Raw genomic sequence first — 19,566 nt, 5'->3', positions numbered from 1 at the left:
AAAGGGTTTCCTTTGCTGTCCTAGGTGTAGGGATTATGTCCAGCTTTCATTGAGGCCCCACCAAAATTAGCTTCATGAATCCCACTTACACATTCGCTGAAACAATGAAACTAAGGTCATTGGCCACAGTGACTCTAAGGGTCTACCCTCAGAAAACCCTCCTGAAGACATGTTCTGAGAGCTAAGTGCTAGAGCTGCCTCAACTTCTTCATGGAAATGAAAAGGTGGAAAAGAAAGAAGAAGGAAAGGGAAAGAAAATATGAGCTGGTAAAAAGAAAGTGACCTACCTTGCCACTTTAGATATAGTACCTGTTTCTTCCTCTCTGAAATAATCACTCAAGTATTCAACAAAAATTTATTGAGCACCTACTATATACCAGGCAGTGTCTTTGACACCTGGGATGTATCAAACACACAAAGATGCCTGCCTATGTGGACCTTGTGTTCTAGTGGAAGGAGACAGGCAATTAAACAGTGGACATATTAAATAGGTAAGTATCTAATTTGTGATTCCTAAATAAATTTAGTAGTATAGAATGTATTATAGACTATCTTATATGTTATATAAAGTATATAATACAAGGATATATAATATAGTTTAGAAATTATCCAATATGTTAGAAGGTAAATGTATCCTAAAAGAAATGATAAAGTGAGCCTGAGACTGCTGAAGGAAGCAGGAAGAGGCAGACTCCAGTATTAATTAAGGAGCATGGTCAGGGTAGGTCTCATTGAGAAACTTAGGCTTGAGCAAAGGCTTGAAGGAGGTGAGGGCATTCATTCTATGTAACTGACTTTTTCCCTTTCTTTTTCACATCCAAGAAGATCAGAACCAAATCTGAGGCTCAGTCCTCTAGAGGCCCCTGTGATCTGCAAATCTGTGGGCTTTGCCCCTTGGAGAGGCAGGACAGGACAGTGGTTAAGGACATGGGTTCCAATATCAAAATGGATTCAAATACTGGCTCTACCATTTACCACATACGTGACTTTGAGCATCATATTTAATCTCGCTGAGCCTCAGCTCCCTGAACCTCAAAATGAAGGTAATAATAGCACCTACCTTACAGGGCTCTTTTAAGCATTAAATGAAATAATGTACATAAATTCCTCTGCACACAGGAAGAATTCGATAAAAATCAGCTGTAATTATTAAGCCTTGGTCTTGTCTCTCAAAGTTTATTTACATTTTCCTGGGTCCTGATTCTCTATCCTTATTGCTATTTTAACACTGTTTTATGGTTTCCGCTCTTGGGGTAAACTACCTCAAATCCTTTGTGGATTGGGCTGGGTTATAAATAAGTAAGTAAATAAATAAAAATCTAGACAGGGGAACATTTTCACTGAAATAAAACATTTCATTACAATAGAGTGAATTGTGAGGCCAAAAGCAAAAGATATTGATCCTAATTTCTGTCCATCAAAAACCACCAGCAAGACACTCCCTGGTTACCAGACCATCTTTCTTTCCCAAACCCCTCCTCCTCCCCCCATCAAGAGAGGGTAAATGAGTCACACAAAGTGACCCAGTAAGACAAAATCCTCCCAACCTCACAATTACTTCACTGCCATGGGTTGCAGAGAGCTCTCCTTCCCCAGTAGAGGAGAGAAAGAAACTCAGTGGGGTTGTTTTCCATGGTGATGGGATTTGGGAAGAAGGTGCCAACACTGTGCACAGTCAGACGTAGATCAGAATCTCATTACTGCCATTAATCAGTGAGTGCTGGGCCGTAGGGAAATCCCTGGACCTCTCTGAGGCCCAGTTTCCTTGTCAGTAATAACAGTACCTCCCTCCTAAGGTGCCTGTGCAAATGAATGAAGAGAATGGAGGGAAGCAATGTGGATAGCTTACTGGAAAAGCCCTCAATAAATGTGAGACTTTCCTTCCTTACCTGTACTCCAGGGCAACACTCAGTGGACTATGGGGAACAGGAAACTCTTCAATAACAGTGGACAGGGCAGATACCTGAGAAGACTAATTTAGGTACGGCCCTGTATGATAGAAACTCCCTACAAGAAGTAAGGGGGAAAGACCATTTTTGAGCTCCTACCTTCTAGGTATATCATCACACTTCTTTCTCACCATAACCCTTTGAGATGGGCATTGTGATCCACATCTAACAGCTGGAACTGGATTTCAATCCACAGCACATAGCTGGAAATGTTTGAGAGGCAGCTCTGGTCTTCTGGAATTGATTTTATGAACAGCAAGGACCAGCTCCCATCACAGGACATCACATGCACCGCTGACAGAAACCTGTGAGTTTCAGGCACTCCTGGAGTACCTCTGTGACTCCAGAGCGGAGTTCAGCAAGGAGATAGGCCAGGCTGACCTCGCTGAGGCTTCCTAAGGCCCTCCCCTCCCCTCCCCTCCATCACCCCCTCAAGGGGTTTCCCTGTTACGGCATCCCTGCTCTGTAAGCTCTGGTATTAGCTAGATCTGAATTTGAAACACACACCCATCACATATCAACAGGAGGACCTTCGGCAAGTCACATATTTTCTTGTTCCCCTTCCAAAAATGGGGATATTAAAATGCCTACCTCCCAAAGTTGCCACTGCATTGAAAACACACAAAACGGTGCCTGGCACATAGTAAGTGCTCGCTTATGGTAGCTGCTACTGTACACTGATGCTTTATGCTGGCTGAACCACAGAGATGATGCTCTCAAGGGGGGGGGGGGGTGGTCCCTGAGCACCAGCTGACATGTCTACGCACACGTCCATACAGGCTGAGCATTACGGCCTGCTTATCTGACATTTGGTTCTCACCTCACAGGAAACTTCCTGGGAATAACAAGATTTACCTGGACTCTGTGCCCCTCCTAGGAAAAAAAGACGAATCAGGGTCCAGGCCAGGGCCTCCCACTCACTGCCCTTGGTCCACAAGCATGTACTGCTGGTCCCCTCTGCTGGGAACTGGGGAGAGAGGAGACACAGACCCATCCCAGGAGATCATAGTGCACTTTGGGAAAGGGCAAGGAACTGCTGTTACAGCGAACAGAAAGGCACGAGGGCCGAGGGTCCCTGCGAAGATGAGGAAGGCTCCACACAGGATGCATTTGAACTGCACCTTGAAAATTAGGTGAGACCTGGGGGAAAGGCATTCCAGGCTGAAAGAAAGTATGGCAGGAACAAAGGCTAGAAACACGGGGCTTGTTTAGAGAATAGTCTGCTGAGGCAGGAGGACTGGGATGCCAGAGGGCTGAGGTGAGAGCTGGTAGTGAAGGGCCAGTGGGCCTGAGGGGTAGGGAACACAAAGATCATGAGTACCATGGAGAAAAGGGGGGGGGGGGGCTGCAATTTAAAATAGGGTGGTCACAGAAAGCCTCTTTAAAGTGACACATTTAAGAGATTAAGGAGCAAGTCATGTGACTACCTGGGGTAAGTTTTCGAGCAGAGAAAATAGCCTGCAAGGTGGTTGCCATGCTGGTAATGCGTTAAAGAGGCCAGTGTGACAGGGGTATTAAGGTTAGAAAGTTAAAAGGGAGCCAGCTCACGAGAGGCCTTGCAGGCCGTTATAGAGGCTTGCGCTTTCACTTGGATGAAATGGAGAGCATTGTAGGACTTCTAGCAAAGGAGCAACATGATCTGACTTACGTTGTAAAAGGATCGTTCTGTCTGCTGTGTAGACATCAACTGCAAGGGGCCAAGGGTGGAAGCCGGGAAACCAGTAAGGAGGCTTTTGCCGACAACCAGGCAAAAGGGGATGGTGGCTGGAGGGTTCCTCCTGTAAAAATGGAGCTTAGAATCCCCTAACGCTTCAAAAAAAAAAAAAAATGGAACCTCCGGCCAACGGGGTGCCAGCCTGGGGAATGCGGGGTTATGGGCAGCTCCTTGTGCCTCCTCGCCCTGGTGCCCAGGAGAAAGTCAAGACAGGTGCGCGCCCCGTAAAGCGTCAGAGGCGCGAGAACTGTCCGAGGGGTGCCTTGCTCCCCAGAGACGGAACAAGGAAGGGCGGCAAAGGAGGGGACCTCCTCCCAACCCTGGAGCGGGTCCTGGGCACCCACCCGTGTGCGCTCGGGTCTGCAACCTCTCCGCCTCTGCAGCTGTGGGCACCGTGTGAGCATCAAGTGGGGAGCGCCACAGCACCCTCTCCGTGCAAACCACCCCTCCGCCCCAGCTCTGACCCCTTTGTCTCATTTTCCCCCGCTGCCATCTGCCCGCCTGTCCGTCCCCCACAGATTTCGGCGCGCACGGCCCCGCCGGGATCCCTCCGGCGCTCGCCGTAGCGGCGCAGCCGGGCTCGGGGCTCCGGAGGGAAGAAAATCATGAATGAAATGGATGCGGCGCTCCAGTTCCCCGCCCTCCCGGTTCAGGCAACCTCGGCGCGGGGGCGGGGGCGGCGCCGGCGGGGACTCCGAGCGGAATCCAGGAGAGGGGTGCCCGGAGATCCGGGTCAGGGATTAACGGTCGGCGACCCGGCCTCGCTCGGCCCGAGACGCCGCGGGGGCTCCCCGCCCCCCGCCCGCCGGCGCGCGGGCCCTGCGCAATTCCCGGGCGCAGCGCAAGCCCGCCCGGAGGCGGGGCGGAGCCCGGGCTGGGCTGGGGGCGCCGAACCTACCCGGCGGCTGCGCCTGCGACTCCGCAGCTGAGGCGCATCGGTGGGGCGGTCCAGCGAAGGAGCGCGCACGGAGAGCCGGACGGAGCGCCGCGCGGACAGACAGACGGACCGACGCCCCCGCACACGCAGACGCACAGAGCTCGGCGCGGTCTCCTTCACACACACGCGCAGACACTCACCGGGGCACACGCAGATACACGCACACTCGCGCGCACAGCCTCCCTGCCGGGCTGCCCGCCCGCTCGCCGGCGCCTGGAGCCCACTCTGGCCGGTAAGTGTGGCATTTCCGTCGGCGCCTTTGTGTGGGGAGCTGGAAGGCGGAGGGCGCAGGGTCCTTCCCCGGGCCGCCACGCAACTGAGACCTCCTCCAGCCCCCAGGGCAGCGAAGCCAGCGCCCGCCCCCGCCACGCCCCCGTGGGGCTCACAGCGCCCCCGGACTTGGGGGGGAGGGTCCCCACCCTGGGGAGGAAGCCCGGCGCTGGGGAGCCGGGAAGGAGCAGCAACCACTCCCCACGGAGCTCGGACGCGGTTCCGGGGAGGGGTCAGGACAGTGGTCCCGGGTCCGAGCCTCTGCGGCCGAGGCTGGTGCGCGGCTCTTGGCTGCATCGCCTCTCCAGGTCTGCAGCTCCAGAGGGAGACTGGAAATCGCCGCTAGCCTGTTGGCTTGTAAACTGCGGCTCCCTCGCTTCGCCACCCCCGGACCGTGTAGCTTAAACCACCCACTTCCCACCCACCACCAAAATAAAGCCCAGTGCGTTCACCTCCCCCAGCATGCCCCTTTTTCCTAGATGCGGCCCAGGCTCCTGCAAAACCTGCAGATTGCCTGGGTCGGAGCCCTGAGGGGCTACCTCACCAAGGATCGTGTCAGGACCAGATGAACCTTTGGAACTCATTTAACCCCTCATTTTACAGATGGGGAAACTGAGGCCCAGTGAGGTAGCTTGACCAAGGTCACCGGAGAGTTAGTGGCAAAGCTTGCATTAGAATCTAGAGTCCCTAGCTTTGGTACTCATTTTCCCTGATACAATTCGATCCTATTCCCAGTGAAGCCCCCAAACCCCAAAATTCATCTGAATGTACCAGGAAAGTCTTTGTAATTCCTGCCCCCCCCCCAACTTGGAATGTCAGGTGCCATTCATTTGCTACCATTCTAACTGTAAAAAAAAAAAAAAAAAAGGTTAGCCTTTAATTTGCCTCATTCGGCCTCAGAGGAGAGCTCTCTTATGCAAGCACTCCAGGTTTGGGATTTAGTTTGGGAGAATGAATCAGTCCTGGACAGGAGATCAGATACCATGTTGTTCGTCCTGGTTCTCCCAGGAGTCACTGAGCCTGTGTCCTCAATTGGACCAGGTGATGTAGCATCCAAAGAGTCATCCCCTCCCCCCACTTCGACCTGACTGCATGCTTTCCCACCCACTCTTCCCTCCACTGTAAAGGCCTAGGTCTCTAATCCAACCCTTTCATCATCGCTTTGTGGAGGTCCCCAAGTCCTTCACGTTGGGCCACCTCTTCCTTCTCGATGTTTGTTGAGTGTTGCTGACAAAGCTGCTAGGGAAGCTTGAGTTACAGCATTACCGGGCTCTGCTGGCAGCTCAGGGCAAGGCTTCCTCAAGGGCAGCTGGGTATCCCCTGAGCTGGCACAGAGAGGGTGCCCTGAGAGGTAAGGTGTAGGAGTGCAAGCTGGATGGTGACTGGATAAAGTCAGTCACCTCTGAGGAGACTCCGTTGGATGGGATAGTTGGTAAGGAGGGCAATGATCAGGCTCTAGGTGCCTGAGGCTCTTGTCTCAAGAGCTCCCTTCTTGAGTAGGATGAGCAGCCCAGCATGGAGCAGAGCCAGGGTGGCCAGGTGACGTAACTCCAGGATCCACCATTCATATTGCAGTCCACCTAAACGGCACTGTGCTCCAAAAGAACCATTTGCACAGACTTCATAATGAGTAGTGGCTCCTGGGGTTTGGCATTGCAGTAGCTCCCACCCTGAGAGTGAAGAGATCTGGTTCCAGGCCCGGTCTTCCTTACAGGTTGGACAGTTTCAGTAAATGCTAATAACCTCTCTGGGTCTCAGTTCTTCCATCCAAAAAATGAGATCATTGGATTGAAGGGTTTCAGGATATCTTTCAGGTCTGAACTGTGGAGGGGTGAGGGGGAGGGCACTTATTTATATAACTGCTATGGGCCTGGTTTTCTTTTATTACTCCGTGAGGAGTAGGATGAGATGAGATAGTTTATGTAAAGTACTTAGCACAGTGCCTGGGGCATAGAAAACGCTCAGGAATTGGTGGCTTTATGGCTGTACCCTCCACTTCCCCTTTTCATATTTCTCAAGGACATGAGATTTTAGGGCCTCAAAGTCCCTCTTCATCAATATCCTTTCCCCAGTGACCCGTCCCTGTATTTAGTGCTCAGCCAGCATAAGTCATTCATGCAGCCTCCTTGGGAGAGGTCACACTTTTGTTTATCAGGTATTTCACACCTAAGTGTGATTGAATTTATTAACTTAAATAGTGTCAAAGCTTTTCTTACACTTTGTCACTTATACTTAATTCTCATTACACACATATAAGATCAGTAGTGTTATTATTGCCATTTTATAGATGGGAGAGTTGAGACTCAGAGTTTAGCTTATCTGCGGGGGCACGCTGTGGAAGTCTCAGAGCTAGAGTTGTGCCTCCTACTCAGATCATCTGACTCCGGTTTCTGAGCTCTTTCATCTATGTCACATTGCCTGTCCTTTTCCAAGACCCGCCCTAAAAGCAAGATTGTTAACCCCTTAGAGTTGAGAAGAAGGAGGGGTTTCATTCTTCTGGAAGATCAGAAATGGCTTTTTGGGAAGCCAGGTAGCATTTGAGCTGGGTCTAAATGATTTGTACAATAGAAGGAAGGAGCGGAAATATTGCAAGTAGTGTAAACAGCATGAGCAGAGAATAGGGATGGTGGTTCTAGGGCTTGTGTGGAAACTGGAAAGCGATTCATTCCAACTGGTGCAAAGAGGTAAAAAGAGGAGCAGTGAGAAGGAAGGCTGGGCAGGAGGGTGGAGACAGTTGCTGGGGGCATTGAGTGCTGAGCTAAGGGGTTGGTCTTTAGGGGAATTTTTTTAAATCCCCACCTGAGGATATTTTTTCCATTGCTTTTTCAGAGAGAATGGAAGGGGGAGAGAGAGAGAGAGAGACATTGATGTGAGAGAGACTGATTGGTTGCCTCCTACACTCAAGCGTGCAGCTGAGGCACATGCCCTTGACCGGAATCGAACCCAGACCCTTCAGTCCGCTGGCTGACACTCTAACCACTGAGACAAACTGGCTAGGGCTAGTCTTTAGTTTTTAAGTATAAGAGAGACATGATGAAACCTGGCCATTAGGAAACTCACTCTGACTGCCCGTTGAAGAACAGATCGGAGGGAGAGAACCTACTGTCAGGTAGCTGGTAGGAAACAGTGGCAGTGGTCTAGGTGAGAGAGAAGGATGGTCTGGACTGGGGTGGTTGTAAGAATGAGGAGGAAAAGGAGTTGATACAGGAGGCTACAGCTTCACCAAAATTGGCAGCTGATTGGGTATGTGTGGAGGAATGAGAAGTGAGGACCAGGTTTTGATCCTGCGTGGCTAAGGATGCCATTCACAGAAAGAGTCCATCGGGGAAGAGTGGGGAGGCTTAGGAGTGGAGGCCATGGATCTGATAGGGAACCTTGAAAACAACTACTGCAAAGCTGGCTCATTGAGCACCCCAAACTGTTAAGAGCTGGTTCATTCATTCATTCTTTCATTCTCCAAATACATATAAGCATCTGTTACACGCCAGGTTGGTCTAGGCTCTAGGGACACATTGCTGAAAAAGATGAACTATCTGCCCAAGCTCTACCAAGGCAGACAGAAAATATAACCAAAGATAGAACATTTCAAGGGGGTGAGCAATGCTCTGGAGGAACATTAACCAGGGTGAGGAGTGCCTGGGGGACAAGAGTGGAGGAAGAGATTTGCCTTTAAATAGAATTGTCTTTAAGGAGGTAACATTTGGACAAAGACCTGAATGAAGTGAGGAGGAGACCTGGGAGAATAAAAGCATTCTGGGAAGAGGGACCTCAAAAGTGGTCTTTACCACTCCCTTGTGGCAGGCAGCTCTTGCTACTCCCACATCCCAGAGGAAGAAACTGAGTCTCTGAGACACTGGGCCGGCTCCCTGGGGGGAGAAAGTGGCACATCATAGGGTTTCAACCAGTTCTCTCTGCCTCCAAATCCATCTTTTTTCCTGAGGACCATGGCTGCCTTAAGGTGTGTGACCTCAGAATGGCCAACCTGTCATGTTTTGAGGGATTCTACCCTTGACCGAAGACCTCTGTTGACAGCCCACCCTAGGCCCTGGTTTCAAACTGTCCACTGGCACAAGACAGTGAGAGAACTAACCATCCTCTGCCCAGGACCAGGCTCCATCCTGTCTTCTCCATCGGGCACCTGAGCAGGACCAGAGCGATCATTTGCCTGCTCGCATGCCAGTCCCTAGCCCTTCTGAGTGCCTATCAGCTCCTGTAAAAAGGAGAGTAATGATATCTTCTTCACAAGGTCGCCCCAAGGGTCTAATGAAATAAGGGATTGGAAAGTACATGGCACATAGTAGGTATGCAGCTGAGGTTTATTCAGTCTGAATTCAGTCAATTTTCAACCTCGATTCCTGGTCCCATCTGGCTTTTTTTTTTTTCCTGTTCCATTTGTCTTCCTGGCCACACTCTTCTCTCTTCTGGCAAAGGAGTCTCAGATCAGTTAATGCAGCCTCTGCCAGGCCCAGCTTCTGAAGCAGTTTGCCTAACTCTTCCACCAAACCCTAAAGTGCCAGGATCTTCCCAGCCTGTGCTGCCACAGCTTAGCTAGAACTGAGCACAGAAGGGTTCAATCAGAGGCTGAGGGAGGGGCCCTGACAAAGGATTAGACCCTGAAGTGGGGTATGGCAGGAGCTAGGGGCCTCCCTAGCTGCAGGTGGAGCAAACCTAGCTCTGAACTCCAGCTTTTCCCTCTGTGAGTGCTACAAGCCCCGTAAGAGGCGGTTTTGTAAGCAGTGAAACTCAGGGCAGATGTCAAAAGGATCATCCTGGATGATCTGAAGCAGGGCACAGGTGGTCCTGGCAGTCCAGGCCAAGGCTTGGCATTAGGGACATCTCGGGCTGAAACCAGAGGCAGGTAGAGACCAGAGCACAAAATCATTTGTGATCAGGGTGGGTATGTAACCAGCACAGGTTGGAATTCTAATTCCAGGTGGAGGGGGTGAGCTGCAAGAGTGGACAGGCCTCTGTCCTAGAAGGCAGATGACCAAGACAGAGACTGCGTCTGCCAGAAGGCAGAGGCCACGTGCTAGGACTGGGCCAGTGTCAGAGCCAGACAAGCAGCAGTATCGTTAAAACTCTTAGCAACAATAATACTAGTTAACACGTAATGTACTATGTACAAGGTATTCTTCTAAGAGCGTCCTGTTCACTCGTCACAACAATATTATGAGTTAGTGCTATTGCTGGTCGATTTTACAGATGAGAAAACTGAGGCACAGAGAAGTCAAGTATCTTCCTCAAGATTGGGCAGCCAGTGGGGGAGCCTTGATTTATGCTCCGGCAGCCCAATCCCAAAGCCTGTGCTTTGTGGTAATTTTAATGAGCTATTTATACATGCTCAGACTTTAGCCCACTTTTCATTGATTTTTCCAAGAAATATGTCTTGAATATCTGCCTGGTGCCAGATAGAGTATTAAGCACGGGAAACAGGGAAGTTCATATAAGAGGCTGTAAACCTAATGTTTTAAGTAAAGGCTGAGCCTAGCATTGAAGCAAACTCAGTTTGAAGCCTGCTTCTGCCGCTTACCAAGTGTCTGACCCTGAGCAAGTGACTCAGTCTCTCCAGGTCCCAATCTGCACATGTGTAGGAGGGGGTGATAACTGGGTTTAAGCTCAGAGGGTTATAGTGAGAAATGAATAATGTCATGAACAGTGCTTGGCATGGTACCCAGCACACAGTAAGCACTCGGTAATCAGAAGCTGTGGGGATTATAAACCGCAGTGTGAGGCAGGGATACAGGTATCAATAGAGGATTACCAAACACAGAGGTGAAAACAGAAAAGGGAGTACCCAGGTCTTCCTAAGGGAATTGGGGAAGGTTCTGTTGAAGAGGTGACATTTGAACAGGGTCTTGGACACATCTTAAAGAGTTTTCCAAGCGGGGGGGGAGGGGGAATGGGGCTTTTCCAGTAAAGAAAAAATGCACTCAATGGCATTATTGGCATTATTGGTAAGAGCGAGTGTCTAACTAAATTGGAAATACCAGAACATCCCACAAGAGGTGTGATCTCACCTTCATGTTTGTGATTGCCTGTTTCTCCTTGTAAATTAAACTGTATACTTGGGGAATAGAAGGGATGTAGAGACAGGGAGCAGAATGGAATGTTTTCGGAGTCTAGGAGAGCAGAGAGTTAAACGAGATGAACATTGAACTCTGAAATCCTGCTCTTCAGTTGATTTTATTTTGAGCTCCGGTCCACCACAAGGGTAAGACTATCCACAGCAGGTTCTCATTATTACAGCTGAAGGCTCCATCAATAACTGGCTGGAATGGGGTCTGCCCTCCACCCTTGAAGGTGGGACAGCCTTTGCCCAGGCTCCATGACCCCAAGGCCTGGTTTCCCTGGTGCTGGGAGCGCCCTCTGCTGGTTTCCTGCCACTCCACCACCATTCGCCTCATTAAACCTAAACAGCCCCAGAATTGAAGCTTGACCTTAAGGAAAGGTCACCTATAGCCCCACTGTAAGCTGGGCCTCTCCAGCACACTTCCATCTTCTCTTCCCTTGGGTCTCTGCCACGCTTACGCCTCCGTCTCCCACCAACAGAGCAGGATAGAGGAGAAGTCGTCATTTATCTGGGCACATCCCAAGCAGAGAACACTCAGACCCTGTGTTTGGGATGCAGAACACTCCAAGTTTGCAGTCTGCTCAGTTGTAGGGACAGATGGCTGGACAGTGGACAGCTGGGCAGGGAGGATAGGCAGCTTGGCAGGATAGAAATAGCAGTGAACTAAGCATTGGGAGTCCTGGGCTCAGAGCCTATCTGTTCCACAAGTTTGCTGCACATATCAGTCTGGGTCCTTTGGTTGCCAGCAACAGAAACTGACTCTTAGTAACTTAGGCAGAAAAGCTACTTATTAGAAAACTTTGGGGTATGACACAGAATGACAGGTAACTGACCTCGAAGTCAGGATTTTGTTAACTACCTGAAAATAACTGTTCACACTGTGACCTGGGGCAAGTCACTTAACCTCTCTTGCCTCAGTTTCCCTACCTGGATGTTCTAAAGCTGGCCTCTCTCCTCCATTCATGTTTCCAGTGTGCTTTTTGCTGAGAAAACTTCCTGCCCTGGTCCCAGATGGCTCCTTTCCCCATCTTGGAAATGAGTGATGAGGGCGTGAGTTGAGGGAGGGTGTGTGGTACCCTGCAGCTCTTCCCATTAAGGAGGGCAAGCCCTCTCCACATGCATGCTCTGAGACCTGGGACTCATTTGCACAAGGTAGTCAGTCTGATCACTTGTTCTCTTGGAACCAGCATGTCCTCTGCCCCTACACACTGACCATGGTAATGAAAATCTGGATGGCATATGGGCTCTTCCTGGCCATGGTCTAGCCATCTCCAGGGCTTGGGAAGCTCCTAGCTAGAGTCTGCCCTTACAGAGCTCCCAGAGCCACCAACCTCAAGACCCTGTCCCGCCCTCCATCGGACCATTTAACATGTACATCTACAGACTCAGCCCTATGCTGAACACCTGGGATGCAGAGGTGGCTGAGGGGGTGGAGATGCTCCAAGTCACTGAAAGCCTGGTGAGGAGGCAGGTGCCTAAACAGCTAACTATAGTAGCAGAACAAAGTAAGAGGCAGAGAGAAATGTAAGATGGGGATGTGGGGAGCCCAGAAATGGGAGAGCTTGATTCTTCCTAGGAGATCAGAGAGTCCTCCATGGAAGAGGTAATGTCGAGAATGAGTAAGATTGGGCAGGAGGGGAAAAGAAATTCTAGGCTGAGGGAACATCATGAACAAAAGCCTGGAGGTGGGAGTAGACAGGTCTGATTCAGGGAATGGAGGAGTCTGAGCTTCAAGAGGGTGGTAGGTTCTTCTTGACAGTGAGGAGTGTCTAGAGGGCCCCGGCAGCCTCAAGAGTGTGAAGCCCAAGGTAGAAGGCTTGTCAGCCTGGGGTTGGGTCAGGAGGGTCCTGGGTGCTCAGCCTCCCACCCAGGAATCCTAGCTTCAGCATCCCAGCTCGTCCTCCGCCTCCCTCCTCCAACCTGTCAGCAGTTAACTCTGCATAAATCCTGGGCACAGCTGGCATCCACTCCAGGATGCCTCCTAACAGCACCCACTCATCCCCCATCCCACCCCCAGGTCGAGGTGAGGTGCTCTCAGTCCATCTTGGACAGACCTCTGATAGAACACATCACCCAGCCCACAGCAGGTCCCTGATCTGTCTCTGCCACCAGCCACAATCTCTGAGAAGATGGGCACCCAGCACAGGTGGAGTAGCTGGGTGATACACATTACCTTCACATGTGTGAATGAACAGATGATGGTGATGATATTCAAGCTACAAGGGACTTAGAGTCCGACCTCTTATTTTATAGACGAGACCTCAGGGGCCCAGGGTAAGAGAGGATTGCCCAAAGTCATAAGTATGTTGAGGACAGAATTTGAGTGAGATTTTGGTTCACAATAGCCGAAAGGTGGAAACAATCTAGAAGTCCATCACCTAATGAATGGATAAATAAAATGTAATATATTCTTACAGCCAAATAAATATTCAGCCAAAACAGGAATGAAGTCCTGTTACAATTGGATGAACCTTGAAAACATTATGCTGAGCAAAAGAAGCCATACACGGAAGGACACATATTGTATATGATTCCATTTATAAGAAATATCCAGAATAGGCAAATACATAGAGATAAGAAGCTTAGAGGATGCCAGGGGCTGGGAAAGGGGAGAATGGGTAGAATATCTTTTTTAAAATATGTTTTAATTCATTTTAGAGAGAGGGCAAAGGAAAGGGATAGAGATAGAAACACTCATGAGAGAGAAACATCAATCGACTGCTTCCTGCACGCCCCCTGCTGGGAATCAAGCCCGCAACCCGGGCATGTGCCCTGACTGGGAATCAAACCGGTGACCTCTTGATTCATGAGACAACACTCAACCACTGAGCCACCCCAGCCTGGTCGGTAATAACTTTTTAATGGGTGTGGGGTTTCCATTTGGGGTGATGAAAATGTCTGTAACTAGATAATGGTGGTGGTTGTACAACATTGTAAATGTATTTAATTCCACTGAACTGTATACCTTAAAATGGTTAAAATGAATTTTATGTTATGTGAATTTTGCCACAATAAAAAAAAAAAGAGTTGTTTGGGACCAGATCAGATGCCGTAAGCTGGGTCTAATGTCCATTCTTCAAACAGAACTGCTGGCTCCACTTCCTGTTACAGACCTCCCCAGCCCAGGCCATTGGTAGAGGAGCCTGGGGCACCTCTCAGTGTGGGGGAGCCCCATGGTCAAGTGGAAGACAGCTGTCCCCCGCAGGAGGCAGGATTCCTGGCAGCCAGGCTTGCTTCTTGCTCATGTTCCTCTGCTGGGGCCTAGCCCCCATCGCTTCCTCAACCCACCGACCAGCCTGCTTCCAACTAATGCCAGCTGTTCCATACATCTCGGGCCTCCGCGCTGCACAGAAAGGTCTTTCCCTTGAGACCTCTCATACACCTAGAAACATCCTGTAGGAACCAGCTCTTACCTTCCCCTTGGAGAAGACTTCCTCCCCAGCCCCCTTACCACAAGCTGAGCTGAGCCCTTCCCGGGGTGTCACATGCATGTGTCAATGAAAGCAGGTGTGGGTACATCATGTTTGCACATGTTTCTTTCCAGGAGGACTGGGAGCTGTGGAGGGAGGGGCCTGGCTTGTGCGTCACTATATTCCTGGGACAGCTGTGGCGCCTTGCTCATAGGAGGTGTTCGGCAAATGCTTGTCAAATGGGGCAATGGCCTTGGGAAGGTTCTCTTCCCTCCCAGACGTTCCCCATCATTGAGGGAGGGACAGGCTAGGTGATGTCCCTTCATCTCCAGGGTTTTCTGGCTGGAAGAGCAACAGTAGGGGGCCACTCCAGCAAGTTGCTGCCTGTTGTCACAGTTTTCTGCTCCTTTGCCCACTGATAGAAGTGGAGGAGATAGAAGGAGCCTGCAGCAATCTACTGCAAGCAGCTATTTCTGCTCTTGGCGAGGAGAAGGGAGGGCAGTGCCCAGAGACTGGGCTTCTCCAGGTAGCCTGAATGGACCATCTCTTCTCTTTGGAAATCTAATTAAAGCCTTCCCCTGGACAGCCTCGACATGTGGGTTTGGGCTGAGGGTACCTGGAGTTCTTCAGCTGCAGGGCTGAGCAGCAGGTTCTTGCTCCATTTTCCTCTACAAACTCGAGGTGCTACTCTTTCTGTTTCTCTGATTATGAAATTAGTCATTTTCTAGGAAGCTTATTTATAGAGTCCTCTGCATGCATGCAGCACCAAGCTATTCTGAACGCAGCTTGGGGCCAGGGAGGCTTAAGGTGTAAAAACGTCTGTGAGTCACCCCTGGGGCCCCTTCCGGAGGTATCCGGATACCTTGGTTACCTTTCTGCACCCAGCCAGTGGCCAACCCTCATGGACTGTCATCAGACGGGGATGCTCTTTAGAATAAAGAGAAAGTTCTTTCTCAGGATTGGGAGATTAGGGATAGGCCTTCTTCATCCCAATTTCCGTGGCCACAATGTGTGACCTGGGGCAAGTCAAACCCCCATTTTGTGCCTCAGTTTCCTTCTCTGCAAACGCATTGCTCCAGATGTGTGATTCTGTGACTACTCTTGACAGCAGCTTTGGAGGAGGGTTCCAAGTGGCTTAACAAAGACCTGCCCACCAGGTAGCTCAGATGATAACCACGTTTGAGGTTCCTGGTGGTTTTTCAAGATGGTCAGGGCAACATTCATTTATTCAACAAGTATTTATTTAGTGAGCACATACTATGAGCCAGCCACTGTGTGAGACTTTGAAAATAAAACAGAAATAGTGGCCTCTGCCCTCATGTAACTTATGGTCTAATGGTTGAGACAGATGTTAATCAAATAATGACATAAATCAAAATGAAATTTCAAATTGTGTCAAGTGCTATGAGAAAAAAGTATTGAAAAGTCAAGCCAGGGGAACTTTCTAGGTAGAGAAAAGCATGTACAAACTCATTATGAAAAATCCTGACCAGAGTGCAGAGGTCAAGAGGAAAGGGGGCAGGAAATAGGTTGGAGGGATAAACAAGGGTCAGACCATGTAAGATCAAGTAAACTTTGTTAAAGGATTTTTATCTTTGTTCCAAGTGCAGTATGATGCCATTCAAGTCGTTTTTCAAGGAAGGTTATATGATAAATGGTGAGTTTGGAAAGAGCTGATTCTAGCTCAAGCCTGTCCCATTCAGTTGTGCAGGTTGTAAACTGCACAACCTGTATAGCCATATGTATATATTGGAGCACATGGAGAATGTTTTGGAGGCCAGACTGAATGGATGCTGGAGACCAGTTAAAAGACTGCCTCGGGCCCTGGCTGGTGTGGCTTGGTTGGTTGGAGCATCATCCCCTGCTCCGAAGGGTCGTGGGTTCAAATCCTGGTCAGGGCGCGTACCTAGGTTTTCAGGCTCGATGCCCAGTCGGGGCACATACGGGAGGCAACCAATTGATGTTACTCTCTCACATCAGTGTTTCTCTCACGCTCTCGCTCTCTCCTTCTCTCCCTCCTCTCCCTTCCTCTCCTTTCCTCTCTCTCTCAAATCAATTTTTTTTTAAATGTCCTTGAGTGGGGATTAAAAAAATAAAAATAAATTAAATAAAGACTGCCTCAGTAATCTAGGCAGGAGATGCTGGACTTGGGCCAAGGTGGAGGTGGTAGAGAGGAAGAAAGGTAGAAAGACTCAGGAGGCATTGAAAGGACCCTCTGCAGATTTGGGATTGTCGGAGACCATGCCAGTGCAGTGAGGAAAATATCAAATAATGCAACGCCAGCTGCAAGCACCTTAAGCCAGCCTGTCTGCCCTTTATTATTTCAGATCTGCAGCCCAGCCTGAGATCGGTCTCAGGACCAGTCCGAGAGACAGGATTGCAGGACTGGTGGGCAGAGAGGCAGTTCACCTCTGGGACATCTTGAAAGTAGTATGCTAGTCGGGCTATATTAAAGTTCGTTTTGGTTGTCAGTCTCAGAAATCAAATCCCACTAGCTTATGCTAAAATGTTGGAATTTACTGGAAGGATTCTGGGGCATCTCTTGGCCTTGATGGACATGCTGCCCAATCAAGACTCAGGATGCGCTGGACTGCAGCAGCTCCAAGGCCCTAGGCAGCAGATGTTTTGGACCTTTTCTCTAGGGCACTGCAGCTACTGTGATTCAGCCCCAGCAACCGCAGGCTCCAGGCCCTCCAGCATGCATTTGAAAAGTACAGGCAAGAACATCTGATTGACCCAGCCTGGTTGGTGTGTCCAGCCATGGATCAGCCATCTGCTGTCAGGCGTCAGGGACATGAAGGTCAGGCCGGGCCATCGGAGCCCACACCTGCATTTCAGGCCATTCCCAGAGTCAGGAGCCCCTGTGAGCTGCACAGTTGCCCTCAGAGCGCCTCAGTCTATAGACACTTCATGGGGTCTGCCTGATCCACAGCAACCTTTTTCCAGTTTACTGGGTAAAGGAGAAAAGCTAGACCCCAGTGTAGTCCTGGAAGGTGCCCTGGTGGTCTAGAAAGAGGGTTTTCTGATTTCAGAAAGAAATAGAACATTTAGAATACGCCAAAAAAATACATATTGCTACTTCTAGCTATTTCTGGAAAAGAGTTTTGTGTATCACTGTCCACTGCCTGAGGCACAGGGCACTTGCAGTCCTTGGGGAGCTGGACATAGACTGTGCTACGGACCCCTCTACTTGCTTACCCCACCAATGCTTTCAGCTTTTAAACCCACTGGAACTAAAAGGCAGAACAGCACTGCAGTGAACATGAGCCTGGAGTCCTAGACTGTCATTTCATATCCAGCTCCACCCTAATGAGCCCTGTGACCTTGGGCAAGTTCTGTACCTTCTTGAGCCTGTTTAATAATTCCTAATTCATGGGGTCACAATGAAGACTCAGTGTGATAAAATTTATAAAGTGCTTTGCACATGGTAAGCCCTCCTTGAATGGTAGAGATGGTGATCATCATGACCATGATGATGACAATGGTGGTCATAGTGATGCTACTGTTACTGGTTTCACATGGAAGATACCTGCAGACTTCTCCGATCTCTGCAGCTTGACCCCTCTCTAGGTTGGTCTTTTCCTAAGATCCCCCTATGGAGTGGGGTGGGGTTATTCAAAGGGACACAGTGCAAGAAAAGGAAGGCTTTTTATCTTTGCCCAGGTTTCTGTTTTGATCCTAGCTCAACAGCATCATCTCCCGTTTTTCATCCTGCTGCAGGAGAGAAGGAGAGAACCACACTGCTGATGACTCCGAGGGAGGAGCCCTGGACATGTGCTGCAGTGAGAGACTGCCGGGTGAGTCTTCCAGCACCCAAATGACCCCCAGAGTTCTGAATGGAGGGAGAGAGCCCCAGATGACACTGGGGCTGGAGTAAAGCCTGCTTAGCTGTGAACTTGCTTGAGAGGAGTGACTCAGCTGGTCCATAGATCTTCATTTAAATGGGATTTGTTTTTCTAGTCCTTGATATCTTTCTGACCTATCATCGTTTGGAGCTGCTCTGGCTCGCATGGAGGGAAGAGTGGGTGGCTGAGGGTATACTGGGAGGGTGGAGAGAATGGTGAGGAGCTGGGCTCCAGCAGCGTGCTGTGCAGATTTCACAAGGTAAGATTAGGAAACACAACCTGACTGTGGCATGAACCCAAGGTGGGGTGGAGAATGTGAAGAAACTGCCTGCCAGCCCTGTTGAGAAGCCTGGTTGTGAAAGTAAAATTGTGCCGCTTGAGTCTGGTTGGCCACAGCTGGGGAGAGCCCAGCTGTCTGAACCTTGGGCCATGTCACCACAGAGATATTACCAAGGGACTCTGCCCAGGGGGGCAGATGTCCCGGTTATAGACTAAATACCCAAGTCATGTCAAGCAGTGTTGGAAGGAATAAAGGGAAGAAAGGTGGGGGAAGATTTTTATGGGGTTTTTTTTCTTTTTAGAAACTTTTTATTAGTGTTTTTTTCTTCTTATAACAAATAGCCATTGTAGAAATACTAGAAAATAAAAAGTAAACAAAAGAAAAATTACCATAATCCTGTAATACGACATACATTTTCATATCTCGCCTTCTACACCTTTTTTGTTTAAAAAAACAACCAGCCATTTGAATTCTAATATTGAAGTCCTAAGCCTGTAGCTTTTCAGAAACCTCATGATTGGCAAGGAAACTTAAAATGGAGTCTTCAGTGACACTCTTTAAGCTAGACATTTAAAACAACTAAAGCAATGACTCTTTAAAATAAACAGTTATTGCATTGGCCAGGTGGCTCAGTTGGTTGGAGCATCGTCCCATACACCAAAAGTGGCAGATTCCAAGTCAGGGTACATATCTAGGTTGCGGATTTGATGCCCAGTCTGAATGCATACAGAAGGCAACTGATCAATGTTTCTCTCACATCAATATTTCCCTCTCTCTCTCTCTCTCTCTCTCTCACAAAATCAATAAAAATATGTCCTCGAGTGAGGATTACAAAAAATAAAAAAAAAGTAAGCATTCATTTTATTCACACCATGAGCCAGCGCCCCAGTTGCTGCTGAAGCTCCTCAGGTGAACATTGAGGCCATGGTGTAATTCACACTTTATCCAGTAGGGGGTGCCATTGTTCAAAACACTTTGGATCTCCTGTTGAGATGGTCTAGGACAGGGGCCACTGCACAGTTGTCATGGGGACTTGAAACAACTAGCTTGAAGGAAAGAATTCTCTAAAGGCATGTGAGGGCTGTATGCAA

The 19,566-nt window shown here is 49.4% G+C and overlaps 1 protein-coding gene across 4 annotated transcripts in view; it reads left to right on the top strand.

The window, feature by feature from the left end:
• Positions 1–4,524: 4,524 nt before the first annotated feature.
• PTPN5 (protein tyrosine phosphatase non-receptor type 5) overlaps positions 4,525–19,566 on the top strand; it is a 46,822-nt gene continuing 31,780 nt past the window's right edge. The window contains exons 1-2 of one of the 4 annotated variants that reach the window (XM_081153288.1): positions 4,525–4,832; positions 18,071–18,147. Coding sequence is in view for 2 of the 4 variants with exons in the window: in XM_081153291.1 (XP_081009417.1) it covers positions 18,123–18,147 (25 nt within the window). In the remaining 2 variants the exon portion in view is untranslated. Of the gene's footprint in view, positions 4,833–18,070; positions 18,148–19,566 lie in introns of those variants that run through there. The other 3 variants (XM_081153291.1, XM_081153290.1, XM_081153289.1) reach the window with 3 other exon arrangements.

Source organism: Miniopterus schreibersii, assembly GCF_964146895.1.
Source record: "Miniopterus schreibersii genome assembly, chromosome: 12".
NCBI classification, from domain to species: domain Eukaryota; kingdom Metazoa; phylum Chordata; class Mammalia; order Chiroptera; family Miniopteridae; genus Miniopterus; species Miniopterus schreibersii.
This window is presented reverse-complemented; position numbering and strand designations above follow the sequence as displayed.